The 13,578-nt window shown below is 41.8% G+C and overlaps 2 protein-coding genes, 1 long non-coding RNA gene and 1 other non-coding gene across 4 annotated transcripts in view; 3 read left to right on the forward strand and 1 right to left on the reverse strand.

Annotated features, from left to right (window-relative positions):
• The first annotated feature begins 2,125 nt into the window (after positions 1-2,125).
• Positions 2,126-11,642, forward strand: haus6 (HAUS augmin-like complex, subunit 6). Its single transcript, XM_038732728.1, has 16 exons — positions 2,126-2,269; positions 2,522-2,617; positions 2,703-2,781; positions 3,008-3,140; positions 3,319-3,463; positions 7,023-7,085; positions 7,171-7,225; positions 7,397-7,570; positions 7,817-8,013; positions 8,156-8,285; positions 8,492-8,594; positions 8,689-8,749; positions 9,697-9,817; positions 9,908-10,006; positions 10,145-10,280; positions 10,727-11,642. The coding sequence occupies exons 1-16, from the start codon at positions 2,148-2,150 to the stop codon at positions 11,359-11,361; spliced, it is 2,349 nt and encodes a 782-aa protein (XP_038588656.1). The 5' UTR covers positions 2,126-2,147; the 3' UTR covers positions 11,362-11,642.
• LOC119913840 lies at positions 8,846-8,976 on the forward strand. The gene has a single exon (XR_005446674.1).
• A 281-nt stretch (positions 11,643-11,923) lies between the features above and the next one.
• Positions 11,924-12,882, reverse strand: LOC119913323. Its single transcript, XR_005446437.1, has 2 exons — positions 12,776-12,882; positions 11,924-12,225 (listed from the first exon to the last, which is right to left on the reverse strand). It is a non-coding gene; the product is annotated as an uncharacterized LOC119913323 (long non-coding RNA).
• Positions 12,883-12,892: 10 nt separating this feature from the next.
• dennd4c (DENN/MADD domain containing 4C) overlaps positions 12,893-13,578 on the forward strand; it is a 38,635-nt gene continuing 37,949 nt past the window's right edge. The window contains 1 exon segment of the mRNA XM_038732727.1: positions 12,893-13,141. The gene's annotated coding sequence lies outside the window, so the exon portion shown is untranslated.

The following is a 13,578-nucleotide window of genomic DNA, read 5'->3' on the forward strand; positions in this document are numbered from 1 at the left end:
ATTCACTCGTTGCATCAACATAAACAAACCAAAAACAGAAGCAAACTGTAGACAAATAAAATAGACATTAAATTACTATAAAATAATTAAAATTGGAGTATATATGTACGCTATTTACAGATGCAGATGTGCAGGTTGATTTGAGCCTATTCTACTTAACTTAACACTTAACGTGCCAGTGTAGCAGTGTGTAGTATAACGGATGTTACCGGCGGGATTGATGAATAAATAATAGAAGCCTGGACAGAGACTTCATTGCTCATTACGTGGTCAACACTTTCTCTCTCTCTCTTTCTCGCTCTCACACACACACACACAGCAGCAGCCCACTATTTGCCCCAGATGTGTACGATACTGCAACAAAGTTCAACTTTTAAAAGCCTGAAATAAACCAACAAAGACTACTGCTCAAGGAGAGACCGCAAATCCGCCCTTTATGGTATCATATTAATTATTAATCACGTCGTAATGACATTCATGCGGTGCGCAGCATAGTTCATTTGGAAAACGTGTTTGTGTTTATCTTATTAATATAATTGTTGTTGGTAAATGAATTACTGACCCCACAGATGCATGATGAAGAGCTCAGACCGTAACTAGAACCCTGATGGACTATGTCGACTGTCAAACTGTACAATCCGTAAAAATGAACACACATGCAATACAACATGTATACCTGCATCGATAATTTTGTAAATATGCACTTTTTAAAAATGAATAGAGACAATAGCCTACTATAATAATACTTTTACTTTATTCACCGTATAAACACAGACTGCACAGTTAGAAAAGGAGTTGGTAGCAGTGACTGATTTGCATTATCCAGAACATTGAAAAAAAGTCTGAATGCATGGGTCTTGGCATGTTCCGTCAAAATATCTACCACTATCAATATTTGTGCATCTAAATCACGCTAATTAGGATATGCCAACAGTGGCTGTGGTGAGGAGTAGTATCTTTATGTGGATATCTGTTTAAATAACCGTGTGTGTTAAATATCTCACTGCTCCAAAACAGCTGATTCAAAACTACCAACTCGTTATGAATCCTGAAGCTGCTTCAATCAGCTGTGTTGAAGCGGGGAGAGATTAAATCCTGCAGGACAGGGGGGTAACTTTCTTCAGGAAAGGGTACGAAACACTGTCGTAGTAAGTTACATAAACTTCAATTCAACCAAGATCAATTCATACAGCCAGCAAAGTCTTTGCACACTGTTTAACGTTAAGTGTGAAAAGCGACACCGAACGGTCTGAACGACATAATTTTATCTTCTTTTGGACAAATAACTAACCTGAGCGTCGTCAACATGTTAAGACAAATGCAAACCTATGCCCTTGCGAAATGCTTTACAAAAAACGAACACACTGTAGCTACATACAGTCTATGAGTAGCTTACGTTATCCAAAGGAGGGAATAAAGCTAAATGAATCCTGATACTTCAGGAGCTAACGCTAGCCACCGTTGGCGTAGAACGACAAATAACCAACAAATAACTTACACACGTGTAACATTATGTAATTTGTGTGATTTAGATGTACAATATTGACGGCGAACATATACCAAGAGCAATGCATTCGGACTTTACTCAGTGTTTTGGATAATGCTAACCAGTCAGCTGCCGCTGTCGCGATGTGTAGAGTAGCGAAACAACCGAGAATGCATCACGTTACGTCCTGTGGGGACGTAAAAAACTGACCGGCCTGACGGTGGAGGAGGTCTGCAGGTGGACCCCTCTCAAGCTAACACTGCTGTTCAGCGTTGTAACAGCGTTCTGTGACATCATGCACTATATGACAGTATTTATACTTTTAATTAAATACATGCAAATATGCTTTATGTTGCCTTTTAGGTTGTTGTTTACCATTTATAATGTGTGCTTCCATTGTTGTGTGATGTCATTCAGCTGATACTCGTGAACTCGGGGTACATATTTTTTTTTCTCCGAGTTCACAAGTAGGAAATCCGACTTAAGGTGATGTTCCAGGATGGTTTTTCTAGTTGGAAGTCGGGAATTTCCGAGTGACCTGGAACGCAGCATACAAACTGGTGAAAAAGTGCATTCGCCCACCGGAACCTTTTGTTAACAACTTCCGGTGGATTATTGGCGGTTTGCTCGAAAGCTAAGGTAGCTAAGTTAGCTCGGAATAATGGCGAACCCAGCTCGGATGCAGAAGCTCAAAGGGAAATATTTGTGGTTTGCTCTCCTCGGGCTCGGATTTAAACCGGAGTCGACAGTCGCCGGCAAAAACAAACACATGAACCTGGGACCGTGAGTCGGCTTTTATTGTGGATAACTTTAACATGAAACGTTAGTGTTAATATTAGCCAAGTTAACTTAAGAAGGCCTCTGCCAAGTTTTTGTCCACAACTTATGTGACGTTAGCTTTGATGACGATCTCTCAACGTTAATTTTACTTTTACTTTAAGTTACATTTGAAGTCGTCATTCACAGTAACGTTACTCTTGGCGTTAAGCTTTATTCCAGCTATCGTTAGGTTAATGGTTGTGTTATGGCTTGCAGGAATATGTTTGACAAACCAAACAAGGATGCCTTCTACATAGTAATCAATTTCCTGTTGGAGAAACTCAACCCGACACGATTTAATGAGGCATACAGGTAAGGTTTGATGTGATCAAACAATGTTATTGTCATTCATATATAAAAGTTTACAGGAAACTTACTTAATATTGTTTTTGGTTAGGCACTGCTGGCCTGTTTTGGACCACAAAGCAGATGCTGAGTTCCGCAAAGTTACCTGCGCTTGGCTGAAGGAAATAATGGTAAGAATTTGAGTCTTTTAATATTATTTTCATTCTCTTCATCTGTCACCAGTTTTGTACTCACAAGCACCCAAAGTGGGTACCAAGTAAACTACAATGACCCCAGCTAGAATCTGGCCGGGTCCCTTGTTGCTTGCTATCCTGCTCTCTCTCCACAGACGCCCTTCTGTCCTTTTAGTAGTATGCTATATAATTTTATGACATTCATTTGTTTGTAACTGTGCAGGATGAAACTGCAAATGCAGGATCCAAAGTGTTAGCATCGTTGTTCCTCTCACCTGGAGGCCCCAAGTTTATCAGCTTGATGTTTGATTTGGCCCATCATGTCATGCTGCAGGAAATGAAGACATTCAAGACCGGTAGGTCTATTTAGAAGGTATATTTTTTTCAATACTAGTTACTTGTATTCACAATTTAACTTCAATCCAAAAGTCTTGAGTAACAGAATATTGTTTCATTTTATCCCATTTCACTTCCTTTGCCCTGGAGTTGGTATGCAAAAGGCTATAAAATTATCTTTAATATTGTCATTGTCAGATGGCAGCTGGGTTCCCGAGGCTGCAGCGATTCCCGCTTCCTCCCCAGACATGGCAATGAAGAGACACGACATGGTGAAAACCAGGTTTTTAAACGCTGCGGTGAATCAGGATCATTCTCTCCGTGACTACCAAAAACGAGCCCAGTAAGTCCTCGGTAGTCCATCTTGGCAGCTGGACAGTTACGTGTTATTTAATATTTACTTCGGTAGAAACAGGCTGTAGATGGAAGCTTTCTAGTAAACCTTTTTAAACATAGCACAGGTTAGACTTTATTGTCCACCTTTTAGTGGAAATTTGTCTTTGACGACTCCGAACAGATATGCAACAATGACACCACAGTTAAAATTGCATAAAAAAATACACGCAGGAATTTGCGTCTTTGCATTGACTTTGTATGTAATCAAGCCGCCCAAAATGCTGGATTTGCTTTCGGTGGGAACACACCTTTGGATCCTGTGTGTCTCTGTGTGACCTATAAGCAAAGTGAAGGGGGTCCAGTTGATTACCAACAGAGGACATAAGATGGGTACTGACCACTCTCTCCATGCACTTGGCTAAGAGTGGAGTAAGTGCCACTGGTCTAAAGTCTCAAAGGGCTGTAGACTTAGAGACTTTAGGCATCGGTATTATTGTGGATTTCTCACATGAGTTTGGAAAAACACCACAATTCAGCAAAGTTTGAAACAGCTGAGTGAGAACCCCTTTAAGCTGTTGAGAGCATGCCTTTAGCATCCTTCCTTGGAGGCCATCAGGCCCAGGGGCGTTGTTGGGTCTGATTTTAGAGAGACACATGGCTGCTTCTTCAGAAAGCTGACATCATATCTTAACGAATCTGCCACGTTTACTTTGTGTTATTATTATTATTATTGTTGTGTTTAATCCCTCCCATGCTTGTTTTGCATTGCCTGTACAGAAGCTCTGCTCGACCTTATTCTTAAAATTAGAGGTGCTCCGATCAGGATGTTTTGGGCCGATCACCGATTGCTGAAAGCAGTATCAGCCAATACCGATCACTGGGTCTATTTGGAGCCTTTTATTTATCATGTAGCATTATACAATATACTGTGTATTTATTTAATTGGTCCTAAAAACAATGTATTAAGTGTTAAAGTTAACAGATGATAAAGTATCATGAAATGAAAGCTGTTTATTTTATTGCCAGGAAACATGGGCAACAAATTCCACTCTGTGTTAGAGACCATAGCAGGACCATAAACCATAGCAGCCTTTGTCTAGTTACTGTGAACATCGTATAGCTTAACAAATATAGCTTTACTGTGGAATAAACTACAAAAACAGAACAAACAGCATCTTAATTATTTAAATAAATTTCCTACAAGCATAAAAACTGCAACAAAAAAGGCTGTAGCCAAAATATTTAGGAGATGAAGGAGCACAGGCATCATGAGTCGATGATAAACTCTGAAGTAGCTGCTTTTTGTTCTGGAAAGCTCAGGCAGGTTCTGTGGGCTTTTGGGGGAAGAGAGAGGAGCAGAGAGAGGGAGAAGGGCTACAGAGAGGAGTCAAAACTGCCTTCAGTGAGATTTGAAAATAAGGAAAATTTAAATAAAAATAGGCTACAATGTAAATTCCATATTATACAGTCAATTGTTAATATTATTATAATTTCATATGGTTTGCCATTAGTAGGCTATAGGCCTTATATCATATCAGTGGATTGTTTTCATTTTTAATACTTGTCCAGGAAGCACAGTCTACATATCTTGCATGCTGCCACCACTTTACCAGAGGAGAGAATAGCAAACAAAGTTTTTATTTGATTTCATAAAGGTTAAAAATAAGGGAGATTTACAGGGAAACATTTAACGGATGGAAACCGCGTGAGAACGGAAAAATACGGGAGGGTTGACACGAGATGAGTAGAGAGAGGAGTGGGGTAATGTGAGGCTACATCCACACTGCTACGTTTTTAAAACCGTTTCGTAACGAAAACGATCTTCTCCATCCACAGCAGCGTTTCAGCTTCGTATCAGAGTTGATCTCTGTTTATATTAGAAGGACTGAAAACACATCTAGTGGCCGTTCAGGTAGCTACACTGGGCATGCGCGTGCCAGTGTAAACATGAAGCAGATGGTCACTCCGCCGTAGCAGACGATTTGACGAAAGAAGAAATTAATACAGACCAAGAACCACACCGGGCTTTTCTTTTCTTTTTTTTTTTACATTGACCGACAATGAAGTGGAAGTGAAAGTAACTCGGGAGTACGAGAGACGGCGGCGGACAGACACAGTGACATGCACAGTAGGCTAGGCTAACTGTTAAGTGTTATTTACACAGTACTTATATTTTAATAAAAATACTAAAACTCTGTAAATAGCATGTTTTTGCTTTGCATGACTGATGAGACCGAATCACAAAGCCAAATGTGAGTGTGTGTCATCGTTTTATAAAGTCCTCTGTTTTGTCCACCGGGTCAGCTGCGTTTTCAAACAAACATCTTCACCGTTTTAATCTGGACGGGAGGCGGAAACGTAGCAAAACGTCTCCGTTTTTGTAACGAAAACAGAGAGAGAGAGATGCAGTCAGCTGATTGAGTGGCACCGGAAACTCACACTGAAGGATCAGTCTCTCTCTCTCGCTGCCTGATGTGTCTGTTAAACTCCGGTTGCAGGTGGCGTGAGTGAGATAAACAGCCGCGACAATTTCTCATATTCGCTCCTGCCTGTTGCTCCACTTGTCTGATTGCTGCTCAACTCTAATTGTAAATGATTATGTGGGCGTGTTAATCCCTTCTTGTCTGAGAAGGACTTTGGTGCTAGGTAGCTTTGAAAACCGCTCACACAGCTTAGTGAAACATTTTAGCTGCCGTTGAAAATTTGTCTGGCGAGTATTGCATCATCTGATCGGCTTTTCTTATCATCCTTTTTAGTGACCATCTATCAAACTAGTTAAAGCCATTATCGGCCGATTATGATCGGTGACCGATCGATCGGAGCACCCTTACTTAAAATCTATTTTTTCTGTAAAAACTTAACGCCTGAAATCCTTCTTTCTCCTTTACTAAGTCTGCTTCTCCTCTCAGAAATGCATCCCTTTTTCTCATTTAAACACATTTTAAGATCCTTTGAGAGCCTATGGCTTATTACCAAACACCTTAACTATCTCACAAGTGATAAGTTTCTTCACAGAAGCATGTGATTGTCTGTCAATTTGTGATGATCAGAGCATGCGTCACAAAAGTCTTTTCTATCCCTGCTAATTTATTTCAGAAGCACTCAAGTTTCAATCTTATGGCACTACTCATGATGTTGCATGTTTCATTGGCTGTTTGTTTAAGCCCCCACCTGTTTCGTGTGACCTAATTGATAAATTAAATCCATGGTTAATAAGGGTCTGTGGGTGGCAGGAAAAGCACAGGTGGAACAAATTTAGTTAACGTCTGCTCTGTTCCATGAGTGTGTCAGTATGCACAATACCAGCACCCTGAAACTATCCCGCCTAAATGGACTGCACTCGTTTATACTGTTATCACCTACACCTGTGCTTTTCCTGCCGCAACATGCCATAATGTCTGCTGTGAAAAGGGGCTATTGAAGCCATGTGCTCAAACAGCTAAGTCATGTTGAGAAGAGTAGATGTTTGCATTTCCAGCATGGACCTGCTGTGGAACCATTAATTTTATGGTAATTTGTTTAGCATGGAAGTCAGTTCATTTCATTTTCCCTCCACTCTTTTCAAGGCTCCTGGTGAAGTCTGTAAGGGACCGCCGAGCAGAGGGTGCCAAGTATGATGAGCCACTCAAGTATGTATGACTTTCTTTATTTTCTCAGTACTTCTCACTTCAATGATCTTAGACACACTGAACAAACTGGACTGTCAACTTTCAGGCATCACAGCAGTGATTCTACACAGGAGGGTGCTTCTCTCGCTAAGACCAAAGGGGTATGTAATGTTAGATTTGTAAAACTTCCTACAAAACCTAAGACACTTAAACAGTGCTGATAACCAAAATCCTGCCTTTCTGAATCTGTGTGTGTGTGTGTGTGTTTAATGAAGTTCTGTGCAGAGATGTTTTTACTTTTCAAAACCTCACAAGTGCTTGGTTGTCCTCAGGTGCGGCCCTTGTGGTCAACAATTGATGGAATGCTGTCAGCTACTAAAGAGGAGCAGCATGCAGTGGATTGTGTTTTGAAGGGAGATGTAGATCAGTACGTCCTGGATGGGACGAATCGAAGCCTGAATATTCCCCAGTGTCTGCTGGCGAGAATTGAACAGCTCCCACATCAGGTGAGGGTGAGGCTAGCCATAGGGTACGCACATAAACCCGACACGGGACTATAAATCACGCTTAAGGGATCAGCTGATTCCTATACACAACACATAATTATTTGACTCTTGTGTCCATCAAACATTGTGGCTGCAGGAGATGCCAAACCATCTTCTGTCCATTTGCTATACAGCAGTATAAGCAGTAAGTCATCACACAGACTAGTTTCAATGTAACCGATATGTTTGTGTGCGCTTGTGTTCCAGTTGAGTTCAGGGAACGTGTACAAGGCTGGCCAGCTGAACCTCCTGTGTGTGTTGGAACTGATGAACCATGCGCTGCAGCTCCTGAAGGAGGAGCGATGTCGTGTGTCTCATGCCCCCACACTCCAGATTAATTCCCAGCACCTGCAGGAGAAATGTCAGCAGATGGCCCGTGTGCTGCAGGACCTCCACCTCCTCAGGTACACTTTAACCGCCCCACTCACTTGATGCACTTTCTCCATCTGTCTGCATGCTGCAACATAAATATGGCTTAATGTTTAGTTTTCTAAGGTGGATGTCTGTCTATAAACCCTTAACCAGTGTTTTAATCCCCTCCCACAGGCAGAAAATTACCAAGGATGGAATTCCTGAGGTGAGGAGCAACATCAAACAGTTGGAGGCGGTGTGGGACAGGAAGTGGATGGATACTCTGACAGACACACCCCTAGTCTCTTTCCTGAATGAAGATCCAGTGAGTATTCCTTTGGGATTTTTGAATTTGTTCAATCATAGGCTTGCTGCTGTCAGTCCTATCAGTAGTGCCAGAAACTCGAGACAGACGTCAATCACATTACTGTCCCTTGCTACCCATTCAGGTGGATCATAACGGTACTAAAATGTTTTTTCAACTGAGGCATGTCACTGTAGTTGTATATCTTAGTCTAATATGTCTTCTAGGCTCTTGGCTTCCTCTCACCAATGGCTCAGCTGTCATTTGAACCGACAGCTGACGCTAATTACAGAAGTAGTGTCTTCTCCCAGTACCCTGCAACGCTTCTTGGTGAGCAAAACCTGATTAAATGACATTAGGCAACCTCTTCTATTGGTCACAGCACGCAGTTTGTTCCTAATCATGCTGCTCACACTGTTTTCAGAAATGCCTGCGGAGAGAAAATCACAGGAAGACATCTGCTCTACTTATTCCAACCTGAAGAGGTAACACTTTCTTTGAACAGTTCTTAAGGGAAATGTAAACTCAATGTTAACATTTCTCGTAATCATAATGTATTAAGTGTTTGGTGTATTGGATTTTGGGAGGCAGATACATGGGCAGTCCTGAGCAGTGCTCTGTCCGTCACTAGTCCTCCCTACAGTATCCATGCTCTCTGATGACCGCGGCGAATTGAGGGAAATCGCCACGGACAGATACGGAGCAGACACTTTAATGCTGCATGAATATGGTTATAAAGAAACACAATAATTGAGCTTAAATGCCACTTTTAGAGCAGAGGAGGTAAGTTTAGCACTGACTTCATAGACTCATTTTATATGTTGAGTGGCTCTCAAACATTTTCACAAAGGACCCCTAAACTGCCACAGATTACACCACGGACCCTTTTTTTGGAAGTTTTTCCCAGGATCCCCAGTGTGATACAGTTTTTGCTTTTTAGATGTTTTTATTAGAGAAAGTGTGAGAGCCGTGTCATGTTACTTACAGATGGAAATGGACTGAAAATGGCTCCTTCTTTTTGCTGGGTCCCCATACCCCATTTTGAGAACAACTGCTATAGAAAACCTGGAGCATGTACAGTAGACTTGGTCGTGACAGTGTATGTACATATACCTTAACAAGAAATAATGCCGCTTCTCTGAGGTGCCGTGCAGCTCGGGATTTATCAGTCCTTGGTTTAATTACTGCTTTACTTGTATAGATTGTAAGCTACTAAATTAAACGAGAAATAAAAGCCTGACTTTGAGGTAGCCCACCCACGGGTGATGGGCGATGTATAGACTTGGTTCAGGGATGAGCACTGAGCCAAGGCCACATTAAGATGCTGTGTTGCTTTCACTGCCTCAGCCCATCTGCACTGTGAGGAAAGGAAAAAAACACATTCCTGTGAACGGATTCAGTACAAAAATCAAGCTTTTTGTCTTTGAAACAGCTCTTGCCCAACACCAGGTGACAGGATTGGAAGTCCCGTTGTCACCACTGAAGCGCCATTACAAGTGAATACCTCTCTCGACTGGCTTTTCGACACGCCTCCATCAGCACCACCACCTCAGGCGAGTAAACTGGTGTTGATTGGATTTAGTCCACCTTTTGGAACTCAGTTCCTGTTAAACCATATTTAACAAACCTCTCCTTGTTTTTAGGCGAGCGTGAGAGAGACTCCCAGTGTCGACCAAAAGGTGTCTCCCATGAAGAACAAGACTCAGATTTTAGATATGGAATGTGATAACCTCGCTGATCAGGTATAGCGATGACGTTCAAATTAACAGAAGTGTCCGCATTTGTGTTTGTCTTAAATTCTCAAATAAGGGAGGGAAGTAACTTCATGAGGCACACAACTAGGGCTATGAATATATAGACTCAGTTCCCGTGTGTCTCAGTTTGCAGATGCTCTAACTACAACCACCCCCACTGAAGGCAGAGTCAAAAGTCTGGACCTGGAGGGCCTTCTCACTGCTCTTCATGGAGATCCCTTCTCTACTAGAAAGCAGCTGCCACGTACACCTGAGAGCTTGAGTAAGTCGTGAGCTGTTGTATTTGCCCACTGCCCTTTTTTAATTACTTCTTTTTAAATAAGGTATATTCTGTGCAAATGCATGAAGGTGTGAGCATATTTAGAATGACTTATTTTACCAGGCAGGTCGATTCAGAACAGATTCTTGGTCACGTAAGGGCCTAGCAGGAGACAAAGGCCTCCTGTAGGGAATGGGTGCTGGAATAAAATATTAGACAGAAGCGGCAGGGCGACAACACTGTACCAACATACCTCAAAACCAGGCACAGATGCCAAGAAACCAAAGGAAAAATAACAGACGTAAGACATACACTGGTCTACAGAGTAAACAATTAGCGTAAATGTGGACTAAATTCAGCTTCTTTAGGAAACTAGCATGGTGTGACAATCTCGCAAGAAGTAAAATAAAAAATCTGAAAATGTGTTGTCTTTTAATTTTTCTTCCAAGTTAAGGATGTGAAGAGCTCCTGGCGTAAGGCAGTTGAAGAAGACGAAGCTAAGAAAATCGGGCAGTCTATCAAATTTAATGGTGGCAGTGGAACGGGGCAGTTCAGTCCCCTCTATGAGCCTCACAATGTGTGGCTGAGCCCTGAGGCTCCCAAGAGCGTCCCCTCCAGTGCCACCCCTGCTGTCACCAGCTGCAGCAGCCCCCCTTTTGACCAGCAGGGGGACTTACTCGACCATGAAACTCTGCCTGAAATGTCTAGCTGCGACAGTCTGAGCCTCGACGAAGTGGTGGATGTGGAGAGTGAAGAGGACGACGAGCTGCTCATACCCGCCCTGAAGAATGAGGCCACGCAAACGCCGTTAACCACTCGTCAACACTTGAGTCAGATCCGGCAGGCTTCTGATGACTACTTCATGGAAAGCAGGAAGAGGACACCCGAGTGTCTTCTGTCAGATCACACTGTTTCTGGTCTGGACAGAGACTGGCTAATGGAGCCTGCGAAGTTGGTGGAAGCCACAGACAAGGTCTTCTCACTGGATTTGGACACACTGGAGACGCCTTCAACCCCAAAGGAGGAGTACAGCCTGCCAAAACTGATCACGTTCTCCCCGATAGATGATGAGATAAAGTGTTAACTACATCAATATAGAAACTACTTTTCATCCTTGAAATCATCTGCCATGATAATTACATAACACATTTGTACATAGCTGTGAAATAACCTACATCTATCAGTCTAAATTAGTTTTCTGTGCATAAGTTTAGGTTTTTAATTTAAAATAGTAAGAACATGAATTATTTCTGTGTACATAATTAGGATTGCTAACTGCAGTGGGTAAGAGATTGTATCTAATTTCTTGAATGTTGTATTAAACACTTTGTAAATAAAAACTGAACACAGCTGCTGCAGCAAAAGTCCTGCTTGCATTTTATGCATTGATGTTCTTGTAATTACTCTGAAGTGGTGAAAGGATTAAAGGGCAAACAGAGGACTGGGGTTAAGCCTACTAGGGTTTCTGAGAAAGCAGCACAACTGATACTAATATGAAGGTTTTCTCACACCTGTTGTATTTTACATCGGTGTAACTTCTGCGTTTAAGGGGGGGTCAAACTACGCAAACCATGGAGCAAAAATAAGTAAAGGCATTGTGAAAACTCAGATGGCAGGAACTCAAACAATGTCACCATCACAAAATATGCAACATTTGCTATAATTTTTAATAAAGAAGCTGTAAATGTGTACCATGAAAAACAGCTTAAACATGATCTTCGTCTTTCATTACGTAAACGATTTCCTGAGTGGTATACATGCCATCGGCCTAATCAAGGCCGTAGAATTTAGAAGGGACATGTCCCTACCAAGATCCAGCTACTACAGAATTGTCCTTAGCAATAATTTTGATCAAAACAACTAAATATAGGGCTAACCACTGTTTGTCAGCATCTTGTCAACTTATTTGGTATTGAAAGCTTATGTCGTCCTCCTCATGGTTCACCACCTGCAACAAAACGTGAGAAACAATTTGAAAACAACTTTATAGAAATGGGGTGAATTTGGCATTAAATTCACACCCTATCAGATACGTAGCTGCTACACTGTGCTTGTTGCACACCATGGCGTCACATCGTGTGTGTGTGTTTGGCTAGGTGAATGAGACTTGCGTTGCAGAAACGGTGTTGGAAGATATGACTATATTGACATATGGGAAATTCACAGGTTTCAGCAGAACAAGTCTAAAGAGGTATAAAACAGGACTTACGTAGGTGGCACTGTGGCTTTCAGAGTCAGTAATATCTAATGTGTATGTATTATATACAATGTAAGTACATTTAGTTATGTATAATAAATGAAATATAAAAAAGCAGGTATGTATAATACATAATACACATAATACAAAATATATTTTATATACTAATACTACTAACACTAACTATATATTGAATTTTAATAATTGTGTTATGAAGCATATTACTACTAATAATAACTTTATTCTGAAAGCTGCAACGCATTTGTTCGCCATCAAGATGTTTTACTTTGAAAAGACATACCGGAAAAAGCCGGTTTTATGTGGTTTAGCTTGTCAGCGCTCCCCGAGGCCAGCCCCTGTAGCCTCTCCTCTTCTCTGGGCGGTTCCAGTCTGAAAGAGACGTTTAGGAAGAAAGCTCACCAACAAAACTATCAGCGCAGACACAAACATGGCGCCTACCTCTGCCGACAACTTCAGATGAAAGTGTGGCGAAGAAGTGAACAGCAAAGTTTGAAAGGAGTATTTCGAAGTGCCCTTTTCTTTTGCGCGCCGTCCTGGTTGAACCTGTTTCGGTTTTCACAGACAGAAATACGGAATATATCAAGCGGGTAAAAACAGCAAGTTGCCTACATGTCAACATTGTCTCTCGCTGCAGCGTAAACAGCTGGTAAGTGCACGTTTTTTCTAATATGGATATAGCTGTTAGCAAGAAGAGTTTGTTGTCAGACTTGGAAATAGAAGTTTAACTGTTTTAAGGTGACTTAAGTTGTGTAGAAGTAAGGTCGCCCTCTGAAAATGCCTTTTCCTGGTGTTGCCCTGCTGCTGTCTACACTTTCCATCGTGTTGGTGTTATCCAACCGCGGAAAGAGAGACAGCCACGTTTCACGGCTCAGGAGAGCGCTTCTTTTGTTATATCTGTTATGTGTAACTGCATGAAAGTTGACCTAGTTATGGGTCGGATGCAACAGTTGGGAACACAACCCCCCGTCCTCTGTCCTCCCCGGCCCTCCTTGACGCCTATCTTTAATCAGACCCTTGCTCTCCTGGAGCCTGCCTAACTAACCTTTTAATGCTTGCAGGTGCCTGCTGTCAAGACACACAAAC

Source organism: Micropterus salmoides, unplaced genomic scaffold, assembly GCF_014851395.1.
Source record: "Micropterus salmoides isolate LMB-PRFRI ecotype aquatic unplaced genomic scaffold, ASM1485139v1 Ms_hic_scaffold_2, whole genome shotgun sequence".
NCBI lineage: Eukaryota > Metazoa > Chordata > Actinopteri > Centrarchiformes > Centrarchidae > Micropterus > Micropterus salmoides.